Raw genomic sequence first — 16759 nt, forward strand, 5'->3', positions numbered from 1 at the left:
TTCAGACTAGAAACTCTTTATTATTTTTTTTTGAAAGGCCTAACTGTATACTTGAAAAAAGATTATTTAAGTTTTTCTCGAAAAATGCAAAGTATTTCCGTTATTTTACTTTGAATATTTCAAATTATGCATTTGACGAAAAAAGCTAACTTTTAACATGCCGTATCTCGGTTTGTATTGGTCTTAGCGATATTAAAGAAAAATAATTTGGTTTGCGTTACTAAAAGATACAATTTTTATATCAACAGTTTTTTGATTAAATCCATATTTTTCGAGGTATTCTCAAAAAACCCTCTAAAAAAGTCGATTTTTTCATTGAAAAACTGTTACTTTCAAGCGCGAATAACTCGAAAAATATTAGTTTTACGAAGAAAATGTAAAAAACATTTTTTTCTTATAAGCACTTTTTACATCGATTTACATAGTTAAAATGTAATAAAAAATTCCCGCCCCCGAGATGGGGTGGCAACCACCCCCAAGGTTTTAGAGTACAGCGGCATGATATAGAAAATGATCCTTAGACTATTCCCTACCTTCTGTGAAAATTTCAAGTAAATCCATGCTGGATGAAAAAATTGCGATCCAAAATGCTTCATTTCCTCGACTAATATACAAAAAATATACTGGGTGTTTCAATAAAAAAAGTCAACAACGTTTTTTTTCAAAAATCCGCCATTTTTTATTTAAAAGCGATATAAAAAATCAATCGATTCAAACAAAACTTTTACTAAAACAAAACATTTCAGCGAAAACCGCATATTTCTATCTTGAGTCGTTTAGAAGTTATAGACAGTTAAAATGGGGGAAAATATTAGTGGACACCAGGTATTATAATGTTTTTTATATAGCGTGTCGTATTTTAGTAATGACATCAGGAGGTTTTATTGCATACATAAAAGTATTTTTTGTGAAAGAGGTTTTGCATTCATCATCTAGCCTCAAAAGTCCACTGCTGAACATAGGCCTCTTCCTCGTGTTTCCAACCCCGTATATATTTGAATACAACCGAAATAAGCACTTTGAATGTTTTATGATGTAACAAGAAATGTCTCAGCTCTTCGCTTATTCATTTGCGTATCGCATGATGACGTATGAGCAATGTTGCAGTCCAACCTTCACGCACTTTGTTATGGCACTGTTCTTCATTATAGAATTGAAGCGAGTATCTGACTGACTGAAGGTTTTTTAGTATTATGCATAAATATATAGCAATCCCAAATATACTACTTCATGATAAGGAAAGAAGACATACGTGCATGCAAGGACTGCAAGGTAAAATTTAGTGAGACAGTAAGCCAACAACATAGGCTGCTTGTTCTGAACATCGAAGTAAAAATCCAAACTAAACAAAAATATCGGAGAGGACCACAAAAAATCAAGTGGTGGATGCTAAAAGATGAGAAAGAAGTTTATTCAGGGAAAGAACAGTAGACAAAATATGTTGGAACATGAAAGGAAGCCCTAATACAATTTGGGGAAAATGGGCAGTAGTATTAGAGAGACTGCCATTGAAATACTTGGGAAAACTTCAGGAAAAAAGTTTGAGGATAAAGAGACTTGGTGGTGGTCAAACGAAGTACAAGGAAAAATAAAAGAGAAGAGAAAATTATATAAAAAGTGGCAAGAAACCAGATCCGACACAGATCTTCAAAACTATATGGTGGCGAAAAAGGAAGCGAAAGTAGCAGTAGCAAAAGCCAAAGCAGAAGCGTATTCAAACCTATACGATCAACTTGATACCAGGGAAGGCGAAACGAAGATATGTAAAATAGCCAAACAGAGAGCAAAGAAAGCAAAAGATTTTAATCACATTAGATGTATCCGAGATGAAAATAATAAAATACTAGTTCACGAAAGGGATGTCAAAAAGAGATGGAGAAAGTACTTTGACAGCTTATTATATGAAGAATTTGACAGACAGCCTGTAGAGTCAACCGAGACAGTAGCAGCAATGGTCACCAAAATAACAAACGAGGAAGTGGCTCAAGCGCTTCAAAAAATAAAGAAAGGAAAAGCGGTAGGACCAGATGATATTCCTGGGGAAGTATGGAGAGCATTAGGAGAGACAGGAACAAGGTGGCTAGCAGGCCTATTTAATAGAATTATGGAAGTTGGACAAATGCCAGACGAATGGAGAAGCAGTATACTGGTACCCGTTTTCAAAAACAAGTGAGATATACAACAATGTACAAACTACAGGGCTATAAAACTGCTTAGCCACACCATGAAAATATGGGAAAGAGTAATTGATAGACGGATACGTGAAGAGACCGAAATATCCGAGAATCAATTTGGCTTTATGCAGGGCAGATCAACAACAGATGCAATTTTCATTATAAGGCAGTTGATGGAAAAATACAGGAGTAAAGAAACAAACGCTCATATGGTATTCATTGATCTTGAGAAAGCATATGATACGATCTCCTCGAGAGATTCTGTGGTGGGCACTCAATAAGAAAGGAGTCCCTGGTGAATATGTAAAGATTGTGAGGGATATGCATGAGGGAGTAACGACTAATGTTAGGACAGGTGTGGGAGCGACTGATAAATTTCATGTGAAAGTAGGATTGCACCAAGGCTCTGTGCTTAGTCCGTATTTATTCTCATTAGTTTTGGACCAGATAACAGCGAAACTACAGGGTAACATTCCATGGTGCTTAATGTATGCTGATGATGTCGTGTTAGTAGGAAATAGTGAAAGAGACAGTTGGAACAGTGGAGGCAAGCTCTGGAGGAAAAAGGTTTAAAACTTAGTAGGACAAAAACAGAGTATTTGGAATGTTCATTTAAAGATGGAGTTACTACAAATAAAATGGTATCTTTAGATGGTGAACTGATTGTAAAAAGCAATAGTTTTAAGTACCTGGGATCGGTATTACAGATTAATGGAGAAATAAATGGAGATGCATGCAGTAGAATTAGGGCTGGGTGGATGAAGTGGAAAGAAGCGAGTGGTGTGTTGTGTGACAGAAAAATTCCAATAAAGCTGAAGGAAAAATTCTATAAAACAGCCATAAGACCGGCTATAATTGATGTACGGAACTGAATGTTGGGCAGTGAAAAAGAAAGAGGAACAACGAATGCATGTGGCAGAAATGAGAATGCTTAGATGGATGAGTGGAGTGACAAAGAAGGATAAAATTAGAAATGAGTATATTAGGGGAAGTCTAGGTGTGGCACCAATTGATGCCAAAATGAGAGAGCGTAGGTTAAGATGGCTTGGTCATGTTCAACGCCGAGACGTTAATCACCGAATACGAAGAATAGCTGAAGTGCAGATTCCTGGAAGAAGTAGGAGACGAAGACCAAAGAAGACCTGGGGGAGACGATAAGGCAGGGCATGTTGGTAAAGGGGATTAACATTGATATGACCCAAGATAGAATCGTGTGGAGAAATGCAATTAGGGAAGCCGACCCCGCATAGGGATAAGGCAAAGATAATGATGGTGATATAGCCCTAATAAGGACATGTTACCGCGTCATGAAAAATGTATTGAAGTTAATTAAAACATATATGAGGGAGTGAACAGGAAGTTTCTATTAAAAGTTAAGAGAAATTTCCAAAAAGTTACCTGTATTACACTTTTATCACTGTTTCTCACGGTCATATCATAACCAACACGTAGACCTTCCAAATGTTTGATGAGACATCTTTGTAAATATCCACTACGACTAGTTTTAACAGCTGTATCAATAAGACCCTAAAACATTCATAATAAAATATGTACATTCACTGTTAGCCCAGTAAATGAACGTGAAATACGGCGATACCGTGTAATTTTTAGAGTCAACTCCGAATTGCATGAACATTTCGATTTGGGTTCTACTTACCCTCCATTTCAAAGTTAAAATTGTGCCGTTGGTTGCTTTTCTTTGGGGGTAAACGTCACCCCCTCTCGGAGGTGAAAAAATATACGTTTAAAATAAATCCAGAACTGGATAAATTAACTAATACTAAGAAACTTTTGTTCTATTTTTTCTATTTTTTGAGAGTTTTTTCACTCTCAATTCAATACTTTTCGAGTCATTTGCGAGTGAAAATTTTAACAAAAAACATGTTTTCAGGCGATTTTTCGCAAATAACTCAAAAAGTATTTCCTCGAAAAAAATATTCTTAGTTTAAAAATGTAGCACATAAAAAACAAAACAATTGGTACCTATATTCACGAAGTCTATAGAACCAGTAATAGCAAAGTTTTGGCTCATGAAAAATATGTTCTTATTCGTCAAATTCCAAATCGAATATTTCAACGTGAAATAACCAAAAAATGAAGCACTTTTTGGGGAAAACTCATTAAAAATTTTTTTAAAGTGTTTTCAATTAAAACTTTTATAAAAAACAAATTAAAACTTTTGTAAAAGCTTTATTTTTGTGTCTTCTAAAAGTCTATAGCATCAGCAAGTCTATAGCGAGTTACGCTCAAAATAAAGTTGGCCCCGTATTTTGGTAAAAAAAAGTGAAATCTCCCTCTATTTATCACCCCAAATTAAATTAATCTTTAACGCTTTACCACTTACTTTATAGGTATTTGTATTGTTTATATTATCTGGTTTCACCGATTCAAAGTGCTTATTTTTGAAAGGGTGATAGTTGAAAGGGCTTGAACGAATCACTAATGACAAGTGTATGCAAATTTCGAACAGCAAAATCACCAATTTGTGTCTTAGAAAAAAAAAATAAAACTAAAAGATTTATAAAAGCAAATACATACCACATTTTTGTACCCTTTGAGATTTTTCTTATCACTAATACTTCTTAAGTTATTTTGAAAAAAGGGCATTTTTCCAAAATTTTAGAAAGTTTTTTTCACTATAAAACCAATTATTTCCAAAAATAAGCACTTTCAACCGGTCAAACTTACAGATCATATTATAAACAATACATATACAGTTGAGTCCATGAGTCTTTACCCGTGTGTCTTAATTTAAAGCATATGAAATACGTCGGAAATTTACTAAATGCAACAGCAAATGACAGAAAGTGGATATTATTCCGATCACGGGTTATAGTATAAAATTTGACGTTATCAAATAAATAGAATGTCAAATTTAAGTTTTGCTTTACAATTTTGGTGCATAATTACAGCTACATTTGAAGTAGCTTAATAAATTCTTTTATTATCATTGATTAATAAATAAATAAAAAATTTATAAAAAAATGCAATAACATATTTCCTTTTTGTCATTTTCAACACAAGCCTACCCTAACTGTGTCAAAATGAGGTTAGCTTTGTACGTTGTCAAAATTTATCGTAAAATAACATAAAATTTCTAGCTCGAATATAAAATTAGTTGTGAAAACAACTGTTTGTATACTATAAAAATCTTCAAAATGCAAAAATTCGACAAAATAACAGCAAAAAATTCAACAAACTGACAGCCACAAAAGTAAACAAACCAAAACGTCAGAAATTGTACTTAAAATATGTGAAAACATCTCCAATCATCTTTCTTTGTACCTATCTCTTTTCAATGCACTGAGTCCAGATCGTTCATAAAAATACCATGTGTTTTTACTTAATAACAGGCGGCAGCTGGTTTGTCATTAGTTTCATGCGTGGAAGAGAATGATGCTAGATAAAAAGTATGTGTTTTATCTCTCCAGGTATTAATGACGCACCGGTAAAAACTCGTGGACTCAACTGTACCTACAAAGTAAATGGTAAACCCGTAACAATTAATTTCATTTAGGGTGATCAATTGGATGAGATTTTCACGATTATTTTGTTACCAAAAAAAGGGGGGCTAACTTTATTTTGAGCGTAACTGGCTTATGTTTCGAGGCTTGAAACTTTTATAACAAAACAAAAGTAAAGCTTTTTTAAACCTTTAAAAAAGTTTTAATGAATTTTCCTCGAAAAAAAGCTTCATTTTTTGGTTATTTCATGAGCTACAACTTAGCTTTTACTGGGTCTATAGACTTCACATATACACAATTTTTTGTTTTTTATATGCTACATTGTTGCTAAGTATAATAAAATACGTATTATTTTCCGATAAAATACTTACTTTTTGAGTTATTTCCGAAAAACCGCCTTAAAACGTATATATTTATAAAAAAGATAAAGGCAGGTTTTGTTTTAATTCACTTTGCCGAGTACACTGGCGTTACAGCCACTAGGCATATTTTATTATATACGCGTAGAAATAAAAGATTTCTATTAATGTTAAATTAAAGAAATACACAATAATATATTTCATTTAATTTGTATAAATGGATTATAAAGCGTTTTTATGAAGCACATTTGTTCGGAATACACTGTAACTATAATCGAACGAAGGTGATATTTTGGCATAAATTGGTAACATTTATTTGACAGTTGCGGTGATGACACTTCATATTTGTTTATATTCTTTACTATAAGTATTTGTTTCGTTATATTTACTGTTTTTATTTTGTACTTTAACTTAAGATTATAACTTAATTCTTGTTTTCTATTTCTAAAGTTTTTATTTATTTACATTGAATATTAATTTGTTTTGCTGTATAATCCACTTCCGAAAAAATTGTGTGATGTATTTGATTTAAAATGAATTCAAGAATTTTTTGTAATTGGGCAACAATGTCAACTTAGATCTCTAACGTAAATAATGACGTGCAACGGTAAGTAAATTAGACGGACTGTATGCAGTCACAACTCTGAAACAAAATATATATTTATTTTGAAAAATAAACATTTTCACTCGCAAATAACTCGAAAAGTATTAACTTCTAAGTAACTATTAAGTAAAAAACTCTATAGAACAAAAGTTGTTTAGAATTAGTCAATTTATCCATTTCCGGACTTATCTTAATGTATATTTTTCACCCAAGAGAGGAGGTGTCTTTCACCCCCCAAGTGAAAGTTACCAATGGTACAAGTGCAACTTTGAAGTGGATGGTAAGTCGAACCTAAATCCAAATTTTCATGCAATTCGGAGTTGACCCTGAAAATTACACTCCAAAACGGTCATTTACTGGGCTATGTATTATAATAATTTACTTCACGTCCTGCCATACAATGGAAGAAGAATTCTTGCGGTTGGATACCAGTCATGAATCGTCCATCGATAAATCCTCCCGCCCTTGGAGTAAACTCGAATGATGGAAAACTAGGTAGAGATTTTCCGGATATCATTACAGGTGGCCGTTTTCCTTCCAATTCTATTTGACCAAGAAGACAGGAAATTTGCATAGTATTTACTGTTGAACCTTTCGCTCCAGATTGTACCATCAATTGAAGATTATTTTCAGGAAATTTACAAACCAGACCAGCAGGCAAACAAGTTCTAAAATTACAGGAATTATTATTTTTGTTCTTTCTTTAGGGGGGGGGTATGGTTTGAAATCAACATTTCAAGCACATTTTTTTGATTTTTTTTTGAACCTATGGTACAATTATTGTATTTTTAAATTAAATAAGCTTATTAAGTACAATTAAAAGAATATTAAAAAAAATCCAGGAAAAATATTGAAAAATAAGCCAACGGTGGCAAATTTTTACAGACACCTAAAAAAATGTATTTTGCGGGTGAAAATCAACATATTTATTATTTTTAAACAAAAAATAAGCATAAAAAAATGTCTAAAGAAAATCTATGCAAAATTTCAGGTGGATTGGTCAAGTAGTTTTTGAGTTACGATGTCCGCCTTTTAAAAAGCGGATTTGAGAAAAACGCGCTTAAAGTTCTGACCACTTCGTCTTCTTGTTTGTCTGTCAAATCGTAAAGTAATGCACACCCGAATATGTTTTGAATCACGGAATAATCTACAAAAGAGAAGGGAACCAGTTGTTGAACGTTTTTCACTACTCTCAAGCGTGCTGGCGCAAAAGCGCGGCAAAACGAGTCGAAGGTAGGAATATTCAACATACTGTATCTTTGGTATAGTAGATCCCAACACCTTTTTTTGTGCGTCGTTAATTTTGACGTCATATAGGATTTTAAGAATTTCGCAAATAATTACATGACATTTTAGTTAAATCTGACAGTTGTCAGAATATTTATATTTATATAAACATCAATATTTATACAAATATTTGCCAGAATATTAATATAAAAATAGTTTAATGTAAAATAAAATAAATCAAATTTCACTATACAATGCCCGAATATACAAATGACATAAAATATTTATATTTACGTCGTTGACAAACTAACCTAGAAATTACAATTGCCATTTTACCATATGATCCATTATTTTTGTGTCAAATTATCTTTAGTCGCCTCATTGATTGGTTATCTATTTAGAGTATTGTAATCGCCAATAACATTTTCACAGAGAATTCTTGAAGTTATGCACTTTCATTTAAAATAATAAAAAATTTAAAATTTCAAACCATACACCTCCCCATTAAGACATGTATAATACTAACCTATTAATTTCATTGGTAAAAATATCCATCGAAGACTTGTAGGACCTGTCGATTGTAGCTCTAATTTTGGGATCAGCAGCACTTAGTTTTTCTATTGTTTCAACAACTTCAGCATCAGGAGTGTCTAAAGGTACATCTAAAGCTTTAGTTACGGCTTCTTTTCCTACTTGTCTACAGTCTTTTATAATTTCCCTTCTCCTAACATCAGCTCTTTCTACTGTAAGTATATCATGTACTCCAAGTGTAAACCCTTCTTGTTGCAAAAATCTCATGAAAAGTTTTGTCAACGAGGAAAGTAATCTGATTGCATAGGTACCCCCATATAACTGAAAGTAATTATAAAAAAAATGTCGACTAAGTATTTTCGATTAAAAATAATTACTAAAAAAATCATATACAGTGAGCACGTAAAGGTTGGAATAAATTAATTTTTTCATAAATGGCCGATTTTGGAAAAAATCCCGAAACAGGTAAATTTTTATTTTTAAATTACGACTTTTTGGCATGTATATCATACTAGTGACGTCACCCATTTGGGCGTGATGACGTCATCGATGATTTTTTTTTAATAGAAATAGGGGTCGTGTGATAGCTCATTTGAAAGGTAATTCAATTATAAATTCAGTAATATAAACATTAAAATAATTATTTATACAGGGTGTCAAAAAAATTTTTTTTTTAATTAAATTTATTGACATAAAAAGAAGAATGTATGTAATTTATTTAATTCAAAATACATTATACTGCTCTCAGAAAACAGAAAAAAATGTTTACTTGAAAAATATTCACTGTTTTTCGCTTTAATTTAATGCTGCTTTAATATTTAATTTAAGCAAAAAACAATATTTGTGAAATAAAAATTTTTTCCTGTTTTCTGATAGCAGTGGAATGTATTTTGAATTAAATAAATTACACACATTCTTCTTTTTATGTCAATCAATTTAATTAAAAATTTTTTTCTGGACACCCTGTATAAAAAATGATGTTGTTTATATTAGTGAATAGAGAATTTAATTACTTTTCAAATGAGCTATCACATGACCCCTATTCCCATTTAAAAAAAATCATCGATGACGTCATCACGTGCAGATGGGTGACGTCACTAGTATGATATATATGCCAAAAAGTCGTAATTTAAAAATAAAAATTGACCTGTTTCGGGATTTTTTTCTAAATTTGCCCATTCACGAAAAAATGAATTTATTCCAACCTTTACGTGCTCATTGTATAGTTACCATAGAACGATATTTCCAAATACTGTGTTAAAAAGTTTTTTTTTAATAAGGTTTGGCTGCTTCAAAATCAATTATTCTTCTTCCCCCTGTATAAGCAATTCTTCATGTTCATTAGCGGCTTGTTACCTCTATGGAAGGTTGTCATTCCATCTTTTGCGCGATAGTCCGATTCTTCTACCGATTGGTGATTTACCTCTTGACATTTTGATTACACGAGTCTCCTCCATTCTGCTTAGGTGGTTATTCCATTCTATTTTCTGTTTAGTGTCCATTCTTTATATACTCTACGTTACGTTTTCTTATAATGTCTCCACTCCTCTTTTGAACTCTCAACATGTTTTCTGTAATTCTTCTCATTAATGTCATCTCTGCCGTTTCCAGTAGTATTTGTGTTGTGGCTGTATCGGGTCTTATTTATGATGCATATGTCATTATTGGTCTTACTCTGGCTTTATAAATTCTTGACCTCCTCTTAGTGTTAATATGTCGGTTTCGACCTATGATGTTATTAAGGTATCCTGCCAGTCTATTTACTTTTTGTACTTAATATCTCATTTCTTTGTCAAGGTCTCCATGCTGGATGGTTCCAAGGTATTTATTTACTGATGTCATCGATTTCTATTTTATATTCGTTTTGTTCTTTGCCGATTATTATTGTATTAGTTTTCTGAGCTACCGAATGTCATATTAAATGTGTTTGCTCTGTTCTTAAATTAAAAAATAAAAGTTTGTCAATTTATAGAAACACAATATTGCCAAGCAATTGGATTACCTCATAAATGCAGTGTACTAAACCATAAGGAGTAGAACCGTAGTGAGTTTTATCTAGAACCCCAACAAGAAGTTCACCACCTCTAATTATGACCTCAGCTTCACTCATGACCTTGTCATCAAGAAATATAGTACCACCTGCTCTCCATCTTCTCGAGGGTCTTCTCTGCCAAGCCTGCAAAATAAAATAATTAAAAATTATTTGTGGATTTGTTGACCAACCGTACATTTATCTACTTAATGTACAGTTGAGTCCGCGAGTCTTTACCCGTGCGTCATCATTTAAAGCATACGAAGTAAGTCGGAAATCTATTTCACGCAACAACAAGTGACAGAAAGTGGCTGCTGTTCCGATTACGGGTTTTACTATAAAATTTGACGTTATCAAATAAATAGAATGTGAAATGTAAGTTTTGCTTCAAAATTTTTGGCAGAATTGCAGCTACATTTGAATTACATTAATAAATTCTTTTAATATAATTAGTGATTATTAAATAAACAATTTATAAAAAATAAAATTAAATATACAATGTTTACAGTGTGTTGATGTAATAGTTTTTTTTTTTATTATTTATTTAAAAGTATTTTGCAATATGTTGGTGTCAAAAATAAACAAAAGTAAGGATTTTACCCACTGATAAAATCAAAGTACAATTTTTAAAAGAGTTTTAAAGCAAATAATATTATATTTTATAACTACGAACTAATTAATTGTCATTTTATTCACTTTGACGGAAACCTGAACACAATCACTTCTTTACTGTGTGAATGACGTTAGCTTTGTATGTTTTAAATATTAATTGCCAAAATATAATTATTTACCTTAAAATTTGAAAGTCCAATATAAAATTAGTTGTGAAAACAACTGTTTGTGTATAATAAAGAAACTTCAAAACGCAAAAATTCGACAAAAACCGCAAAAAATTCAACTGACTGACAGCCCTAAAAAGTAAACAAAGCAGAAACGTCAAACAAATTGTGCTTAAAATATGAAAACATACCGAATCGTCTTTTTTTGTACCTATCTCTTTTCAATGCACTGAGTCTAGACGGTTCACAAAAATAACATGTGTTTTAACTTAATAACAAACGGCAGCTGGTTTGTCATGAGTTTCATGCGTGGAAGAGAATGATGCTAGATAAAAAGTATGTGTTTTATCTCGCCAGGTATTAATGACGCACGGGTAAAGACTCACGGACTCAACTGTATATGGAGGTAATCTTAATTTTAATTCATATAAAACATGTCGGTCACAGTTCGAAAATTCGTACAAAATATGGTCGGAATATTGGTTTAACTTCAGTACGTGTGAAGAGAGTAATTGAAAAATTCAGAACTAATTGATGACGCTAAACACACTAGTCGTCAAAAAACAAGCCTCTCAAATGTCAATATCGAAGCAGTGCATGAGAAAGTTGGTGAAAGTTCAGGAAAATCAATTCGGCGTTGTGGACAAGAAGCACAAATGTCAAGAAGCACTTTATAGTGTATAGTCAGTTAAGATCTGCATCACCATGCTTATAAAGTTCAATTGACATAAGAACTGAAACCTAACGACCATAAACAATAAAGAGAGTAGTTGAATAGATTAAACGGGTCAACAAAAAAAATTTTGTTTTGAGTCTGTTATTTAGTACATATAGTGCATATAATATAAGTGCATATATAAGCATATAATTTGGACCACATATACTACACATATAAAGGTTTAAATTAAGATATAAGGCCAACTCAGATTTTGCCTTTTACAAAAATGGCGGGCATTCAAAATGGCCCCTATACATATGTGTTTAATAGTACCATAACTTTTGAACGAAAAGTCTGATTTCAACCAAATTTGGTATATAGGTTCTCTTTTTGATTTACAAGATGGATAATGGTGAACCAGAAGAATCGGTTTACCAGAAGTTGTGCCTTTACTGATTGTTTATGTAAAAATATGTTTTTTTTTCAATTGTTTCCCTCTGTATATATTAATTTTTCAAAACGATAATACAGCAATTGAAAAGAGCGTAAAAATATTTTGTAAAAAATATTTTGAACTTTTTAGTTATGTTAATTACCATTTAATAAATGCATAACCTATCTTCACATGTACCTATGTGTGGCAGATTCGTGCAAATATTATAAGAATTATTGTGCATTTAATGGTAGAAGCACATACTTTGGACCACGTATACTACACCCATCAAGGTTCAAATTTAGACACACCCATCAAATTCCATCTCAGATTTTACCTTTTACAAAAATGGCGGGCATTCAAATTGGCAACTGTACATATGTGACTAATAGCACGACAACGAAAAGTCCGACGTCAACCAAATTTGGTATATAGGTTCTTTTTTTGATGTGTAAGACCAAGGTATTATACCAGAAGAATCGATTTACAAGAAGTTGTGTTTTTCCTGATTTTTATGTAAAAACATGTTGTTTTTTTACTAATTCTTTCACCTTGTACGTATTAATTTTTCAAAAAGTTAATATCGGCGTTGAAAAGAGTGTAAAAGTATTTTTTAGTAAATATTTTGAACTCTTTAGTTATGTTAATTACCAACTAATAAATGCATAACGTATCTTCATATGTACCTATGAACCTATGTGCGGCAGATTCGTGCAAATAATATAAGAATTATTGTGCATTTAATGGTAAAAGAATATAATATGGACCACACACACTACATATACAAAGATTCAAATTTAGATATGAGGCCATCTCAGATGTTGTCTTTTACAAAAATGGCGGGCATTCAAATCGAATTGGCCACACATAGGTACATGTGAAGATACGATATGCATTTATTAAATAGTAACTAACATAACTAAAAAGTTCAAAATCTTTCCTAAAAAATATTTTTACACTCTCTTCAATGGCGGTATTACCTTTTTGAAAACTTAATATATACAGGGTGAAAGAATTGAAAAAAAAAACAATATATTTTTACATAAAAAACAGTAAAAACACAGCTTCTGGTAAACCGATTCTTCCGGTTCAAGGCCTCGATCTTATTCATAAAAAAAAACCCTTGATGCCAAATTTGGCTTAAATCGGACTTTTCGTTCAAAAGTTATCGTGCTATTATTCACATATGTGTAGCCGCCAATTTGAATGCTCTCCATTTTTGTAAAAGGCAACATCTGAGATGGCCTCATATCTAAATTTGAATTTTTATATGTGTAGTATATGCGGTCCAAATTATATGCTTCTACCATTAAATGCACAATAATTCTTATAATATTTGCACGAATCTGCCACAAATACGTACATGTGAAGATATGTTATGCATTTATTAAATGGTAATTAAGATAACTAAAAAGTTCAAAATATTTCCTAAAACATATTCTTACGCTCTTTTCAATGGTGGTATTACCATTTTGAAAAATTAATACATACAGTGTGAAAAAATTGAAAATAAATTATTTACATATTTTTTTTTTGAAAAATGGCTTTGGCAGAGCCAATTAGCCAGACTTTATTTACATAATATAAAATAGTTTTACATAAAAAACCAGAAAAATACAACTTCTGGTAAACCGATTCTTCCAGTTCACGACATCGATCTTGTAAATCACAATAAGAACCTACGTACCAAATTTGATTGAAATCGGACTTTTCATTCAAAAGATATCGTGCTATTAGTCACATATGTACAGTTGCCCATTTTGAATGACCGCCATTTTTGTAAAAGGCAAAATCTGAGATGGCCTCATATCCAAATTTGAACCTTTATATGTGCAGTATATGTGGACCAAATTATATGCTTGTATCATTAAATGTGCAATTTTTATAATATTTGCACGAATCTGCCGCACTAATATTTTCTTTGTGTACATCGAACATTAAGCAGAAACTCAATAAATAATAAATAAAGTTTGCTTTTGTACCTTAAGATAATGAAAAATACATATACGGTGTTTTGGCAGATTTTTTGAAGATCCGTTGTATTTAAGATGCCAGAAAGGGGTGAGGGGAGACTGTGGGTGTGAAGAGAGAAGTGGCACACTGACATGGTAGTGTACGCGTGAACATTGCAGTGGAATAACGTATTTTAGGTGTAGCAAAGTCTTCCAAAAGGTGTAAAAATTACGTGCACTGTTTTTGCTATATTTATGGCGAATTCATTAAGTGGGAGCCAAAAAATTTTGTTTGACAGCTCTACAAGAAGCTTAAAACAGCTCTTCATAATGGAAATAGATTTCCATCTCTATCTCCGGCTCATTCTGTAATGCTCAAAGAAAACTACGAGAGCGTTAATAAAGTGGTGCTTTAAGTTTTAAAATATGAAGAGTACGTCTGGCCAGTAATAAGGGATTTCAATATGCTTGGTTTTCTGGTGCGAATGTAAGGCGGATACACTAAATATCCATATTACCTTCGCTTATGGGATAGTAGAGCCGATGTACTTCACTACCAGCAGCACTCATGGTCTTATCAGAGCGAGTTTCAAATGTGGATCCCATCATGCTTTAATGCCTCCATTGCATATAAAATTAAGTCTCATGAAGCAGTTCGTGACGGCTCCTCGTCAAGATTCTGAGGCCTTTAAATTTTTAATACAATTTTTCCGAAACTATTATAGGTTGACAATTACAAAGAGCTTATCTCTAATATGCTTGAAAGCTTCAAAATCATGGGTTGCAGGATATAAACAGCAAGTCTCTTAAAGTACACATGTTACATGCTCACTTGGATCAGTTTAAAGACAACTTGGGTGCATATTCGAAAGAGAAGATGGAATTCAAACCTATAGACGTCGCCTAATTACTTTCAAACACATTAAAAATTAATATATCTGCAAATGACCTAGACCGCTGTTATCGTTTGGGCAAAAAACTACCTCAAGCTAAGAAGGCAAGACCGATTGCTATATTATTTGTAAACAAATGGTTGAAGGAGAAAGCTTTCCGTCAAAAGAAAAACTTTAAAGGATCTGGTGTAGCGATAAGTGAAATGTTAGATAAGAAAACTCGTGAGTTGTTCTTAAAAGTGAGGTCTGCTGTTGGTTTTACAAACTGCTGGACATATCAAGGTAAAGTTTATATCTCTGTTAATGGGGCAAGAAAATGCATTTTGTCGGAAACTGACATTAATTAATTTATTTATGTAATCAATCATGAAAAATAGCAATACGCCTTAAGGATTATGTGGCATATTGCGGAAAGCGTCCTACCTTTATTTGTTTATTTAATTTTAATTTTGTAAAAACTTTCATTTTTTTATGTTTTGTTATGGAAGTATACTTTATGTAGTTATTTGTACGTGTTAATTAATACGTCCTAATTTATAATTTTATTATATTGTACTTATGAGTACTTATATACGGTGTGCACATTTAAATGCTAGATCATTAGTTGCTCATTTTAATGATATCAAAACTTTGGTTCTGTCTCAAGGTTTGGACATCTTGGCTGTATGTGAATCATGGTTAAATAAGAATATTTTAACTGAAACTGTTAATATACCTGGATATTTATTTGTAAGGGTTGATAGGGAACACTCTATCGGTGGGGGTGTCGGTATTTATATAAGAAGTAACACAAGTTCACAGTAATTTCTTCTAATAAGGAAATTGAGCAAATTTGGTTAAAATTATCACTAAAATCAGTAACTCTTGCTCTTGGAGTATTTTATAATCCAAACGAAGCTTACTATAGAAAGTTCGTTGAATCGTTCGAAACTATTATTTCTACATTGGCACCTACCGTGGATAACATTCTTACATGTTTAGGTGATTTTAATGTAGATCTCTTGGATGCTGATAAATATACCACACAATTTGTTAATAACGTTTTGGAGGGCTTGGCCAATTAGTAAATAAACCAACTAGGATTACAAAAAGTACAGCAACTCTTTTAGACTATATAATAACATCAAATAAAGATTAAATTTCTTCAATAGACTTAAAACATATACCAGAAATTGGTGATCATGAGATGCTTTTGTTTCACTTAAATTACAAAATAAAATTTAGTCAATGTAAATATTTTACTTGTAGAAATTTTAAAAACTTAAACTACAATCAATTTAACTCAGACTTACAATCAATACCATGGAATATTATATATGAATTAAGAGATGTAGATAGCAAAGTCGAATTTCTTTCTAATAATATAATCACTCTACTTGACATTCATGTGCCATTTAAAATGTTAAGAATCACAAAAAAATATGCTCCTTGGCTAACTGATGGTATTCGAGCTATGATGGTAGACAGAGGCAGAGCTCTGAGCATTTTTAAACAAACTAAAACTGATCAGAACTGGCATAGTTATCAGCGTCTGAAAAATATGGTAACTGCTACTATAAAAATAGAGAAAAAATCGTTTTTTAAACATAACATCAAATCAAAAAATTCTAAAGAAATGTGGAGTGACTTAAAATCTTTAATTAATGACACTCA

The 16759-nt window shown here is 31.9% G+C and overlaps 1 protein-coding gene across 2 annotated transcripts in view; it reads right to left on the bottom strand.

Annotated features, from left to right (window-relative positions):
* LOC114341305 (DNA-directed RNA polymerase I subunit RPA1) overlaps positions 1-16759 on the bottom strand; it is a 158952-nt gene that overhangs the window by 56329 nt on the left and 85864 nt on the right. For both annotated transcript variants that reach the window (XM_050645351.1, XM_050645353.1), the window contains exons 13-16: positions 10362-10535; positions 8355-8680; positions 6984-7269; positions 3573-3701 (exon numbers count right to left, since the gene is read on the bottom strand). In XM_050645351.1, coding sequence (XP_050501308.1) covers positions 3573-3701; positions 6984-7269; positions 8355-8680; positions 10362-10535 — 915 coding nt within the window. The remainder of the gene's footprint in view (positions 1-3572; positions 3702-6983; positions 7270-8354; positions 8681-10361; positions 10536-16759) is intronic.

The sequence above is a fragment of the Diabrotica virgifera genome, chromosome 3, assembly GCF_917563875.1.
Source record: "Diabrotica virgifera virgifera chromosome 3, PGI_DIABVI_V3a".
Classification (NCBI taxonomy): Eukaryota; Metazoa; Arthropoda; class Insecta; order Coleoptera; family Chrysomelidae; genus Diabrotica; species Diabrotica virgifera.